At 39.7% G+C, this 14873-nt stretch overlaps 1 protein-coding gene across 1 annotated transcript in view; it reads left to right on the forward strand.

Annotated features, from left to right (window-relative positions):
- The window catches only part of PLA2R1 (phospholipase A2 receptor 1), a 44275-nt gene that overhangs the window by 3027 nt on the left and 26375 nt on the right, over nt 1-14873 (forward strand). Inside the window, exons 2-9 of the mRNA XM_075511186.1 lie at nt 728-1111; nt 3341-3508; nt 4623-4796; nt 5918-6031; nt 6740-6883; nt 7899-8087; nt 9563-9720; nt 11117-11224. Of these exons, the coding sequence (XP_075367301.1) occupies nt 728-1111; nt 3341-3508; nt 4623-4796; nt 5918-6031; nt 6740-6883; nt 7899-8087; nt 9563-9720; nt 11117-11224 (1439 nt within the window). The remainder of the gene's footprint in view (nt 1-727; nt 1112-3340; nt 3509-4622; nt 4797-5917; nt 6032-6739; nt 6884-7898; nt 8088-9562; nt 9721-11116; nt 11225-14873) is intronic.

A 14873-nucleotide genomic window follows, 5' to 3' on the forward strand; every position in this document is an offset into this window, starting at 1 on the left:
AATGTGATGTCACATAGTTCAGTGAATTTCTACATGATTCCAAGAAAGCCGGGATGTCAGGCTAACCCCACCACATCTGCTGTGGTCCCGGGTAGTCATGTATGGTTGAACAATATGCATCCAATAGGGAAGGCATACTTTAACCCTTGGCCACCAGCTCTCATGGTATAGATAAATCCTACCCTTTCTGTATCCTATTTACAATGCAAAATATTTTCTTTCTGCCTCCGTAGTTGCAGAGAGTGAAGAATGAATATGGCAGAGAATATGGCAATGTCAGCCGTAAACTTTTTAGCTTTTACTTTAATTGCACTCTCCAATCCGCCCCCCCCCCCCCCCCCCCCCCCCCTGAGAATTATTTTACAATATACAGTATGACTTCTTGTAACACTTAAACCTCTACTCCATTACTGGGTATTTCTTGGTGACCAGTTTTTTTTTCTTTGAACATGACTGATGTTTTTGGGCACCCCATTTTTTTTTTTGGCTATCCGACTTGAAAAATATTACTTAGCCTTATTTTTGTGATCTTGGAAGTGGTCCACATGTTAAAAACTCAGCTGGCAGTAAATTTAGACCAGTACTCGTATTTTTTGAAGTGCCAGTTATTCTGATGGATATTTTCCATTTTCTTCCCAAATAGCTCCAACTAAAACATTTGTCTTTTGATACTGTTTGATCAATTGCAGTATCTACAGACAGAAACTTCTTTTTTTTCCCCCTACAGGTAAAGGGATATTTATTATCCAAAGCAAAGACTCCAACTTGTGCATTAAAGTGGACTCAGTTGGCCTTGTTCTGGAAGACTGCGGTCAACTCTCAAAAGACATGTTATGGAAATGGGTATCCAACCGCCGTCTTTTCAACATAGGCAGAAGTACCTGTCTAGGACTGAACATCAGTAGACCAGAACAGCCGTTAAGTATGCTTGAATGTGATTCAACTCAATACTCGTTATGGTGGAATTGCGATGGAAAAGCATTAGTTGGTGTATCAGAGTACAAATTAGCTGTTGAAAACAGCAAACGTATTGTGGCCAAAAAAAAATCTACTTATCAGTGGAAACAGTACATGTCCTATGATGAAGACCTTTGTGAACACCCATTTCAAGGTAAAAATAAAATTTTGTCATAGAAATGTAGATGGGAAAAGTTTTCAAAAGTTCTTTTCAAGCAAGGTCAAGTGCTTATGATCCCTTCCAGCCTCTGTTGTGGTTTGGGACTCAAAGTTTGGTTTCTATATGCAATGGTTGAGGTGAGCATACCACACAATTGATTTTTTTTCCTTATCTGTTATATGGACTCAAAAAAGCACCAGTATCCTTGCAAACCAGGAAATGCTCATTTCAAATCCTCTATAAAATAAAAAGGGGAACTAAGGATTTGCTGTTGCCTGTCCTGCAGCTTTCATTATCAGGTAAACCAAAGAGAGATAATGAAGGATTTGGAATTCCCGTCACTGCAAATCAGCCTGTGATCGCAGTGTGTGTCAACCGAATGTTTGCAACGTTCAGCACCTGGACTCTGAACGTGCCAAACTTTGGAGCAGAGATCAGGCTTTTGATTAATCCTGCTGTACCGCTAGCAAAGGCGTAGGAATGTATGTCAAGATCCAGGCCTGCAGACCTGAACAGTTTTCCAGGTACAAGGACTAAGATAAACCCATTGACTACAAACAGAAAGAGACAGACTGTACCTTGACCCCTTCCTCGGCATTTCTGTAGAAGGAAAGACCTAATGTTTGCACAGTGTGTCTCAGACTGTTGGTTCTCCCCATTTGAACTGGGTGTTTGGGTTGCCGATCTGGTTGCAGTGGTTTCCTCTGTAGGTGTAGCTGGGCTTGGCCTCTGCTAACTCCAGAGTCGTTCCTTTGGGAGCTGTGATAACTGGGAAAGCACTATGGAGTCCAACCTCTTCTTTAAAACCCAGTGGAATTTATACTTAAGACCAGACAGAAAATATTTAAACCCACAAAAAGTCTTACACATTTGCTATGTACACATAGCGAGATGAAAGTAGACCTGGTTTAGCCCTAGTACTGCAATATCTGGGAGAAGAGGATCAGCCTTAGGCAAGCGCTTCTAGCCTAGTTTCAGGACCAAAGTAATTAATTGCATTGGCACAATCTCTTTCACCTCCAATTTCTATTTTCCTCCTTCTACCTTAGCTTATGCACATGCAAATGCAAGCCAGCCTGTTAGTCCGCCCGGCTGGGGGGGCACCTCTACCTTCAAAGAAAAAACGTATATAACTGTGGTGAGAGGTCTATAGCTGTTGAATTTGGTTTCTTGCCAGGACTGAGATAATCCCTTGAACCTCCGTAGCTAGCAGCGTGGTAGCGGGCAGACAGAGAAGCAATCCTGATTTTTTTTTACCCATGTTCTTTGTATCATCTGTTCATATCAGAAGGCTTTAAAGGAGATTTACAATGTGTAAACTGCTTTTTTATATGTGCGCAGCCAGCCATTAACTCTAAACCTCTAGGAACCTGGCAGTATGTACTGATTCTGTAGCTGAAGGACTTTGATCTTTAGGCTATCAACATGGGATCTTTGACAAACAATTTCATTCCAAGTGTGATTGTGGTTCTTTGACCTTTTGTAGAAGCTCTGAGGTTAAGGAGACACTCACTGAAGTAAAGCTTTTACAGCTTTCAGTTGCACTGGATTCTCTCAATATTTTGATACTCAAAGTACAATAGGGAAATATTTTAAATATTTTATAAGGCATTAATGGATTGTGACAACAGATGTATGTAACGTCAGTTCTTTAGCTTGATTATTATTCCTCATGGTATAAAAACTTATTTTTAAAAGTTTGTTTAATACTCCTTTGTCTTTCACATTTCCTTTCCCATAGAATGAGAAAGAATGAAAAAAACATTAGAAATACACTTTATAAAAGTGGGAGGAGCAGGGGAAATAATGCTAAATTGCTCATCTGTCATAGACTAACAAATAAAAAATAAGTAGAGTTTGCATCTGAGCATGTACTGATTCTGCTAACTGTTGTTTTATGTAGTTGTTCTGAAATGTAAGTGCAGATTTTATATGTTAATTGTTCAGGTTTTGTTTTGGTTCTTTTTCAGTTGTAGTAAGTTATGAGAATGTGCCTTGTTTCATGGTGACAATTTTCATAAACTATTATTTCCAGATTCTGTTCACTGAAGTTATGCTGCTCATACTTGTAATGCTGTGTTATCAATTATAAATTAAAATTAGAAAATAACTTTAGACGTTTTATTTTTATCATTGCTGCTAAAAATGGGGATAATGAAATATGGGGGCGAAGAAATGTCTGTGGTCTGCGTTCTTTCAATCTCTGCATTTTGTTTATTCCAGAAACATATACCTTGCTGGGAAACTCTTTTGGTTTCCCATGCATTTTTCCATTTAAATATAACAACAAGTGGTATTATGAGTGTACCAGAGACGGAAAGGAATTCGACTGGTGTGCCACAACAACTCACTATGAACAAGATGAAAAATGGGGGTTTTGCCCAAATGCTGGTAAGATGTTCCTTGTCTTCTCTCTCCCCCTACCCCCTCCAAGAGTGTCTTTGCTCTTTATTAGCAATTCTAGGGCGCAGTCTGTTTTGGATTACTTCCCTTCTGTTAGAGGGAAATTTCTCTTTAAAAAACGCAAAAGAAGACTTTAGCAAATTTTATCATAATTTATCATGTTTGGCCTTTGGAGACCCAAGTCCTCATCCCAAAAGCAAAACTACAGGGGGTGAGCAAAACCGTGTTATTCTGTGCAGCCCATTGACCTTACCCTGCAGCTAAACTTCTCTCTCCTCTGTCCCAGTGATATATAGGGAGCTTCTCTGAAGTATGCAGAGTAAGGGTTGCTCTTGCAAAGTCACATTCTGCTTTTGGCTGCTTTACATCTTGCACATTCCTTTTCTTCTGTGCACTGCTTGGACATATCTTGGGCCTAAAACATTTAGAAGCAATGGCTTTAAAAAGACTTGCTATCGGAAAGATTTTGGCTGCATCATCTTCATGAATATTCCAGCTTCTTCTATAAATAAGCAAAACAGTATCTTCTATCAGCAGAAGTGGTTTGGAAAACCCCTCTCTGCTCAAGCTACATTTCAGATCTCTGTTGCAAAGCATCTTAAAAACAGCTGTAAATGTGTCTTTGTAATGGGGATTTCTGGGCAACCATTATAATAGATGGTATTTTCAGCCTTGCTTATACTTCATAATTATAGTAAGTTTATTCTCTTGAGTACAAGATAGAAGCAGATCTAGTGGCTGCTCCTTCACAAGTTGGGTGAGGTGTTCAAAGTTTGAATACCTCAACATTCAGCTTTAGGAACAAATGATCAGCTGGTATAAATGAAAACGTAGCTCTGTTGGCTTCATGAGAACTGTGAAAATCACCACCAGCTGCAGAGCAGCTCCCGAGTATTTTGTCAACCACATGAAATATGGAGCAACATTTTCTTCTGTTAGTGCCCTATTCCCATATGTTCTTTAACAAAAGAACATGAAAGGAGTTCATAATCGTGCTTCCGTTGGGATGCTACTGTCATTAATTAATTGAATTGTTCAAGGTGTTATATTTCTGATTAGTTTGTAGTCTTGGGCTGTTGGTGACGAGTCTGTTTTTGAGCAGAGAGCGGCTGCGACGTTTTTTGGAAGAAGAACCCTGACACACACCTTTGCTACCAGTTCAACCTTGCGTCTGTGCTGACCTGGCGTGAGGCACGGGACGCCTGTCAGCTGCAAGGAGGAGACCTGCTGAGCGTCACCAGCCCCGAGGAGCAGAACTACATAAGTAACTTAAGCAGTGAGTAGACTTTTCTCTGGGGACCTTGTAGGAAACCTGTAGTTAGATTTCCTCTTTACCCGTGAAAAAGGCGTAAGCTTTGGAGCTTAACACTCTGTGTGATGTCTCTCCCATTGCTGCTTGCGAGGCTTTGTCGCGTAACACACCTCAGTAGAGCTGCTTGCAAAAGCAAGGGTGAAGGTAAGTTATCACCTTAATAACCCGAGCGCAGAAGTGCTGGTATGTGTTATGTGAGGGTGTCATTGTCTTAATTATCCCTCCCCACAGAGACTCCCATTCATTCTTGCAGCTGTGGTTATGGGGTGTGTTTCTTTTCTTTGGAGAGTTATACAGATATTTGCCTTTTCTGCAGTGTACCCTGGTGTCCCTTTCTCCTGTTAAGTTTTCTTTGCGAGCTGGACTTCACCAAATGTGAATGCCGAGAACATTTCTGCAGGCCTGAAGTAAATTTCCTGTATGGGAAATGCCAGCTATGTTTTCATAAATGGATGGTATTCCTTCTCTGATACGCCTTTTGCTTTCCCCCATGCAGCAAGCATCTCGGACAAATTTTGCAGAGCCTTCTGACAGCATGGCTTTCGTGGGTATTTTAGCATGCGTGGAGAGGACCAAGCGGAGGAATGGGTGGTAGAACTGTGATGCGAAAGGCTGCCTCAGATTTCTTGCCCATTGCTTCCCGTTATTGCCGATTTTCAATTGCAGGATATAAGCTAACAGGAAGTTTTAAAAATTATTTCATTAGCTTTTTGATATGCCTGCAGGCTGTAAAGGGACCGAAAGTTGTTTGGTTTACGGAAAGCTGAAACAGGCTAGCGTTTCTGTAGCTGCTTGTTCTAGATTTAACTTCTAAGGTCAGCAACAACTTCTGCAGGAAGGGTTTGCGGGATGAGTAGCTTTTGAAGGGTGCAGACTTCTGAGTTTATTCCTTTTCATCTCTGTTGATTAACAAAGTAATAGACTTTTTCTAAGGACAGAAAAAACAGCCTATACTTTCTGGAGACTGATTTGAAGTTTTGTTTTATTCCTATCCTAACAAGTCAGGACAGCAGATCTATACCTGTAGGCATTTTAAAACATGGGGAAAGTGCAAAGTATTTCTTTGTTTATTTTTTCTGTTTCAGGGCAGTTAAATGCCACAGACGTGGTGCTGTGGATGGGCCTGAATCGCCTGGAGCAAGATGCTGGCTGGCAGTGGTCGGATGGAGCACCGCTAGTGTTTGTGAACTGGAGAACAAGTACTTGATATTCCTCTTGGATGCGTTGTAGCAGTGTGATTACACGCTCTCTGTAACTGCAGCTTGATACAAGGCTGCTGTTCCTACAGCTATGTTTGAAAAATGAATCAAGTGAATGAGTGTACCTCTTTTTTTTTTTTTTTTTTTTTTTTAGAAATATTTATTCATATTCATTAACTAAAAGCCCCTTTTAGGGATGTAGCATCAGTTGAGCTGATCTGTTGAGCATCAGTTGAGCATCAGATCTGTTCAGAGCATTAATGGTCTAGCCCTTTTGTCATTTACTTTTAAAGGTGTTTTTAAGATTCCAGTTGCATATTTAAAAGCTATGCTCTCGTTGGTTTCATGGAGGAAAGGAGTTTCAATTAGTTTATATTAACATGCTGTAATTAACATTAGCACATTAACATGAGCTTTGTGACTTGGTTTGCGACGTTTTGAGGTCTGCCCACCAGCAGACGTAACATAGACACTACAGCTTATTTCAGCCTCTCATCTGATAGCAGCAGCCAAGGAGAGATTGCCACACACGTATAAATCATGGTCAATGTTTAGCTGTCCATCGTATTGGTGTAATATTACTAGAAGTTTGGGTGTGCAGGGATGTTTATACATTTATTCAATAAGATGCAGAGAGCTTTACAACGCCATTTTATGAGTAAGAACTGATTTTTTGTAATTTTGTGCTTCTCAAAAATGTATTTGCAGATGTCTCTGATAACCGTTTTAGAGAAAAGCATTGTGCAGTGATTAATTCAAAATTGAAGTATGGCTGGCAAAGCTATTTATGTGAATCTGGATTGCCTTTTGTATGCAAAAAATATTTAAATAAGACAGAGCATGAAACACTGGGTAAGTCTCTCAATGTTACTGTATACTATTTGTGGGTGTGGAAGGAGAACAAGAGGAAGCTACCTGAATATAAAGTCAGCAGAACAGAGTCGTAGCTGCACTAAATGTATAGGTTTGCTAGTTTAAGTTGAACACAGTTTACTGTATAACTGATGTAATAACACTTTCCTCTGTTTAAATGCAGTCCTGGAAAACATGTTGAGAGTCTTAAAACTAACAAATAATTTTAATATATGTAGCATTTAATTGGTTCCTTACATGATCAGAGGCTTACAGAATGGTCATTCTCTTTATATTACAATAGAGCCACACTTTTGAGTTTAAAAATAGGTTTTCAGCTTTGAATGGAATTAACCAGTGGCCCACAGAGAAGAAAGTTGTATAAATGCAGCTCAAAATTTGCAGTTATTTTTACAGCATGCTGTACTTCTGATATACAAAACCAGCATTGTACATATTTTTTTTTTAAGTTTTTATGTAATGAATCTAGGATATGTAGTACACAGAATGCCTCAGACTCCCATTCTGTGGGAAAGTTAAACACAGCATTGAGTTTATTAGAATATTAATTTTTGTTCCGATAAGAACAACTTACATAGGTTCAACTTCTTCCTGCTAACTTAAAAGAAAGTTTCCCTACTTGTTTCAGATAGTGAGAAAGGACTTACCCAAACTTTTTGTAGGTAATGCATCTGAAAAAGCTTTAGCTGGCTTTGAATCAGGTTCAGAGGTAATACGGGAGATCTCACACGTTTTAAACTGACTAACAGATCCATTCGTTGTTTGCACTAGTCCAGCAGCCCAAATGGTTGAATCGTAAAATAAAGCGGGAGAAGTTTCAGTTTGCTTGGTAGGTGATGTTCCATAGACCGTGTGTTTTGGCCTCCTTAAGTCATCTCGGACAACTCTGTTTTCAGCATTTGAAGATAAAAAGTAGCTCTGAATGTGTTATGAACATAGCATAACCTTGGCAATTCTCTCTAATATACACAAACTTTGTATGCTTAATTGAAAGATACATGGAAATATTATGCCACTCGTTGTGACACTGGCTGGTACCCACACAATCGCAACTGCTACAGACTTCATAAAGAGGAGAAGAGCTGGAATGATGCTTTTATCTCGTGCCAAAGCGACAATAGCGGGCTCATTAGTATATCCTCCATGGCAGATGCAGAGCTGCTCCTTAACTTGCTTGAAAGTGGTGAGTTTTGGGACTTACTTTAAAGTGTGCAGTGTTTTTTGAAGTGTGTTGTGATGCTCTTCTGTGCAGCCCTTTAACGTTGTTAGCTACTTAAGCACTATATTACATGGCGGCACACCCAAATGTTTACAAAAAAGGAAAGCATGATGCATGCTCCTTCTGGGAGTCTTAAAAATGTATAGCATCACCTTCTCCAATATCCATACTTAAAATAAAGAAATCGAACCAACAAAGTAAATACAGTGAGGCCACAGTAAACGTGCTAGCTTTTGTCCTTTCCTGTTCTTGGCTGGTTCCTTGCAAACTGTTGTGAAATATTCAGTGATCATCCTTAGGCAAGAATTGTGCTTAGAAGCAACAACAATTCAGAGTATCTTTTGCTTTCCAGCTGGCCTTGTCCACACTGCAGAGTTGCTGCTGCTACTGTGTTGGCAGAGTCCCCTTTGATGGCAGCAGGGTGTATCAAAGGAGTTCTGCTAGTCCACACTGTCCTAAGAGGCAGCATAATTACCCAAGGAACTTAATGAACAAAAGCTCTTCGGTGCAGCAGCGCCAAGACTTTTGTTGTCATAACAGCAGCAAAGAAAAGTGAACATTTTGTGCCTCCAGCTGACATCGGTGTGCTGGCAGAGCTGCACGGTTTGGCCATGAGCTTCCCAGAGCTGGAGCACAGTGACGTGTTTTATCAACTCCGTCCCATCAGCTGTGTTTGCAGGATGGTGTGTTACACTGATTTACTGGACATCATCTCCCATTATCATCCCTCCTGCCACCCATCCTCCTTGCTGTCCTGTCTGTCTTTCCCGTAGGAGATTAACCACTGTATCATCTTCCTCACCTCTATTAACACCCTCCATAGATACCAAATACCATTATTTCCAGAGATGCTGTAATGGATGGATGTAATTGTTCTCAGCTTGTATTCAGCTTCAAAGTCCGCTGCTTCTATTTCAGACCTGCTTCAGGCTTCTCTTCAGGATAAGGGCTTACATGCTTGAAAGGTGGTCTACTTTTTCTGGCTGTAGTAGCTGGTCAAGTAGGACATTACATCAGACTGCAAGCCTCGTCTTTCCTATGTTTGCCAGCCACTGTGGCTACAACTGTGCTGTCACTGGAACTTAGAAACATCACTCAGAGAAACCGAAAGCTGAGTGTGCCATGGAAGATTATAAGAAGAAATCTTTCCCTTCCATGTCAGGCTTCGTGCCCCATGCACTTCAAAAAAGTGCATCTGCTCTTGATTTGTGTTATCACATATGTTGATCTATTTTTGAAGCAATTTAGTCTTCAAGGGCAGTAGAACATTATCTCATCAGTAAGGTTTCCTAAAGTTTATATAGCTATTTTTTTTTCCTGAAAGAAGGTAATTCTTATGAAAATCCCATGAATAATTTTTAATGGTGGTGGTGATGTTACAGAAACAACAGGCATTATTTCTTCAACATTAAAATCTGAACTCACTTATTCTTTTACAGAAAATGTAACTGAAACATGGATTGGGTTATACAGTAATAACACCCCTGTTGTTTTTGAGTGGTCAGATAGCACCCCAGTAAAATTCTCCAACTGGGACAGCCAAGAACCTAACACCTTTCAAAGAACAGGACAACTCTGTGTTTCAGCACAAGGATCTGTAAGTTTCCTTTTCTTTTTGAAAGAATTAGACAGACACTTATTTTAGCTCATAATAATTCATTTTCTCACTGTGCGTACTTTTTTAAACCATGACCTGTAGTATGACTTTGGTTTTTGATTCCTAATGTATTCATGTTGTGATAAATGCAGTGTAGCCTTTAGAAACCAATACATTTTGCAGCACTGATGCACAGAAAATTAATCATAGATTTTGAGCTTATGTTCAATAAAAAATGTTACATAGATAAAGCTTGCCAAATGGAAGAGAACAAATACGAGTAGGTATTTTGATAAAGACAAAGTAATTTAAAATCCAAGTAGTGTGTATCATAATTTATGATGCATCAGTTCTGGTCTTGAAAGCTTCAAATTCATGTTTTGAAAAACTGTTAGCTGTGCCTATTTTCTCTTGCTGTCAATATTTATAAATTTTATGTAGCATCTTTCAAAAACAGATAGTAGTCTAGATCTACATAAAATTATAGAAGTTGACAGCAGTAAGATTCACCCTAAATCAGTCAGGTGTTGTGAAACTGGGAGTAATGTTCAAATAACACTATGTCCTGTCTTACCTGTATTCATGGCACTGCCAGTTTTTTCATAATTTGGTCATAAATTTATTTTACTTTTACAATTAACAGTACTTAAATTCACCGATACGTGACTTACGTCAGTAGTACTATAATCCTTTTTTTTTTTTAAAGTATGTTTTGTCTAAGTGTGAAAACTGTATCAAAAAGAGTTTCTGTTGTCTCTCCAGTAGTGGGTCCAGGTTGCAATCTTTAACTCATGGGAAAGCCAAGACAATTACAGTGACCTGGAAAAGTGGGTTCCCATTGGAAGCAGAAAATAGGACTTTGGTAAAATTGCGGGTTTTAGATAAACAAAACCGTATTTTACTCAGTTTGCAAGTGTAAACAAAGGAAAAAGTAAAATACAAAGGAAAAGGAGGTTCAAGATAAAATTCTTCAAGCATTATTTTTGGTACATGTCCAGTATGTATAGATGTCTGAAAATTATATCATACAAACTTTGTAATATCTTGAGTAAGGACTGTGCAATATAAAGATGAATCTTACAAAGAACCGTAATAGATAGGAAGAAAGTTCCTATCTGTTCTGAAAAGTAAGTGCTCTGGCAGTTAATTAAGATGCATTACATCCCAAAGAGTGATTCAAAGAGACAAACCCTTTGTATGATTGATTTGAAAAGTCCTGCTGACAGTGTTGGTGGAAATAAATGGTCCATCTAAGGATAAATAAATTAATAGAGTGAGAAAAATTACTTGTTTTTACTGAAAAGTTAAAACAGGAGAATGGAGTGTAATCTAATGCGGGTATAGATATGCATGAGAATATGAGTATGTACAGAATATACTTCTTTTTATCCCTTAGGAGGGACATTGGAAGGTTAAAAAATGTGAAGACAGATCTTTCTACATTTGCAAAAAAGCAGGGGAATTTAATAATGTCTCTCCTGAGCTGGAATCAAGTTGTCCAGAGGTAAGGGGTTTTGTGGGTTTTGTTTGTTTTAGAGCCTTACTAATAAAATAGAATTATATAGGAAACCTCTAAGTGTAGCTATGGAACATACGGATGTAAATAGATAGATAATTTTAGTTTTTCATATTAAAGACATGCATGTTTTGCTGGGAAAAATCTCATTGTTTGCCTTAAAAGTATGTAAACTAAATGTTAATGTAAGATTAAAAGCTTTCCCAAGATACTTTCATGGCTTGTTGCATTGGCAGCAGTTGTGACCCAAGTTCCTATTTCTTTCTAGATCAAAAGTGAAACCCCTTTTGTCCACCATCTGTGCAAATAATGGCTGTTATATGATGCCTCATCCCACACATGGTTTTCATACATTGAAATGGCATGTCAAGGTGAAAAACAATCAGTTTCATTGACACGGAGAGTGAACTCTTCCACTCATACATTAGCATTCCTTTTGCTTTCAAACACAAATGGGAAGGAGCACAGCTATCTGAATAGGACATTGCAACAGGTTTTCAGGCTCTTAGGCTCTACTCTTTTAGGTAACGTGTTAGTCTGATTTTATTTGCCATCAGTTCCTTTTCACAGTGTGAAAAGAGCAAACTTGTAGACTTTGTGTTTTATTCAAAACTCTGGGGGAGTTTTGTGAACCTTTTTTTTTAATCAACAAAAATCCTTTTTCTCTAACTCGCTTTACTCTTTAGCTCATTGTCTTCCTTTTTTAATTTCCTGTCCCTTTTCCTGAGAAGTCAAGAAACACAACCAGTTCAGTTGAATTATAAGAAGGCTGAAGCTGAAGTGTTTGGAGTCGGATGCAGTCTTTCCCCAGACGTACGGTGGTCAGATCCAGCATCTGGTCATACCATTATGGAGACAGAAGTTACTGCTTGGTTCCAGCTTAACACTACCAAAAGTTTAGAGTAACTGCATTCATTTCATTTGGACCAATGTATTTCATCACTCAAGAGTTCTGTGTGTTCTTAGCGTGAGAAGGGTTTGTCACAATCGTGTCCATGTGAAAAATGTGCAGAGCATCAAGACTTCCAGTTGTAGTCAGGAGCTTGACAGCACTTCAACTTCTGGTACCTCACAGAGTACCTCAAGAAACTGGTACCTTCAGGAGACTTCTGGTACCTCAAGAGATTGAGTCACTGGTCATAGGTAGTTGGGTCTGCTCTGGCAAACTTCCTACTCACGATAAATTTCTGCTTGTTGATGTTTCACACCCTGTGAAAACATATGCTGAACATATAGTCCCTTGGTTTCGATATATCCTTTTCTTTCTAATGTGAAAAAAGTTATATTCATTTAATCAAAAGAAAAGTACTAAGCTTACTCAAAGCAACATTTGATTTCAGACATTTTGTCTTGACAACTCACTCTCTTTTAACGTTCAGTGTATATGTTGTTGCGAGTTATTGGCCTAATTTTCCAGGGCTAAGTCTTTATTTCATCCAGATTTACCTTTTTTCCCCCATTTTTCTGTTGCTGGCTTGCCTTAAATGTACAGAATATCTCTTGGCATTTCTCACATTTGATCTTCTGCTTCGTTAACCTTCTACTGTCATTCATGTTGGATTGCTAGTAGATTCTCAGGGAGCTTTGGCCTCGGGCACAGTTGTTTGCTTTTCTAAAGCTTTATAGTCTTATGTGTTATTACTGGCTTTCATCTCATGTTGATTTTACGACTTGCACATCAGATGAACTAGCCTTTAACATTTTCTGTGGTTCTGCTGGTTGCAGTTTTTGCAATATGTCCACATCAAGTTACCAGAAACCTGAGCTCTTTTTTTCCTACACTTCTGTCATCCTAAGACATAAAAAGTGCTAAGCACTTTCTTCTCTTAGCAGGTCAACTATTCTTTTTTCCTAGTCAGCAGGCTATTACTGAGAATAAACATTTTATTGCAAAAGTCAGATTCTCTGGGCAGTGTTCCCCAACACTGAAAAAACAGTTTTAAACATTTTCTTTCAACCAGCTTTTGAAACAGGTTATGGAGCTGTCAGCTGCTTGATGATCGAGTTGGAGGTTTCTGTGTGCAGAACTGACCGTATTTGTACTGGTGACTTTCTCCGGTCCTCTATGCTTTAATTAGGGCATCAAAAGATAACAGTATAGTACTAAATCGAGCATTTGTCTTCTTGACTGTTGTAAAAGGGGAGAACTGTACTTTTAAGAAGAGAAATGCTATTCAGGCTACAAAACCTGCTGAAGAGCAGGAGGGCAGCTGCTCAGAGTAAGGGTCCATTCAGCCTCGTGTTCTGCCTCCCACAGGTGGCTGCAGGCGGTGTTTGGGGAAGAGCAGGACAGGGCAAATAGGGATAATGCTTCCCCCAGTCTTCCCTTGACGCCCAACCGTTCAGGGGATTTCCTGAGCCTTTTGAGATCTGTGTATCTAACAGCCTGCACTGGGTATCCCTTCCAAGCGCTTGTCTGGTTTCCCCTTGAACTCATGCGAACTCTTTGCATTCACAACATTACTTACTGAAGAGATCTATAAATCTACTACCCTTTGAATGAAAAAATGCCACCTTCTTTCCATGTTGAACCTTCCTCCTGCTAGCTTAGCTTTGTCTGTCGTCCCCAAGGTCTCGTACTGAAGGAGTCGCCCACCTTCATGGCACTCGCCGTTTTGTAGACCTGTGTCATACCCTCCGTAAGGCATCTCCTTTTTCCAGGCTGAAGAGTCCCAGCCTGCTCAGTTACTGCTTATGTGGAAGCAGCTCCATACATTTCATCATCCTGGATGCCCTTCTTTTCTAATATCCTTTTCTGAGATTGGGGGTCAGAACTCCAAAAAATGGTAAAAAGTGAATTTAAAAGGACAGAGTAACGTTCTCTGTTCTGTCTCTCCTCGCAGTTCTTAAGGTTCAATTTGACTTTTTGACTGAGCTGATGTTTCGTGGAACTTAACTGTCATAACCCCCAAATCCCGTTCCTGCACGGTGTGAGTGGGATAGCTGTCCCTCACTTCATACATGAAATGGCTGGGGGGTGCAGAGGAGGTCCCCATGTGCATCACTTCATATTTATCTGTACAGAATGCTATCTGCCATCTTACTGACCAGTTACTTAGCCTTTTAAGTTTGGAATTTCTCAGTCTGTGCTTACCCTTAATGCAAGCTTACTGGCCTCCAGTTACTCCACAATTTTGTTATTTTTTTTTTAAAGGAAAGATTAGTGTCAGATTACTTTACTCCAGTCTTTAGGCACCAAGAAAGATTTAAGAGGAGGGTTATGCAGTGCCATTTGCTCCAGGTGAAAATTTCCGAGAGGTTAGGATGATTGTGTTTGCTTCATTTGAACCAGTGCATTTATCACTCAAGAATTCCAGTTGAAGGAAATTAGCCATTTGCTGTTTCTTATCTGCGTCCCCGTGGAGGGTTTTTTGGTCAATACTTAACCCTCTTCCAGCCCCCACTCCCCCGAGTTTAAGTGCACATCAAAGTGAAGGCGGCGTTGCCGTGTCCCCCGCGGGACTGCCGAGAGCCCACCGGTCTGCAGAGCCCTCGGCACCCGCCGATGCCTTCTTCCTGCAGGGAAATTCCAGCTCGTTGGTACGGAGATAGGGAAGAGCTTCAACCCGGTTTATTTTTGTTTGCAAAGCTAGCGTCTGAGCAACGCATACGTGTTGTTCTCAGGTGAAACCACAGA

Source organism: Mycteria americana, chromosome 9 (assembly GCF_035582795.1).
Source record: "Mycteria americana isolate JAX WOST 10 ecotype Jacksonville Zoo and Gardens chromosome 9, USCA_MyAme_1.0, whole genome shotgun sequence".
In the NCBI taxonomy this organism is placed as follows: domain Eukaryota; kingdom Metazoa; phylum Chordata; class Aves; order Ciconiiformes; family Ciconiidae; genus Mycteria; species Mycteria americana.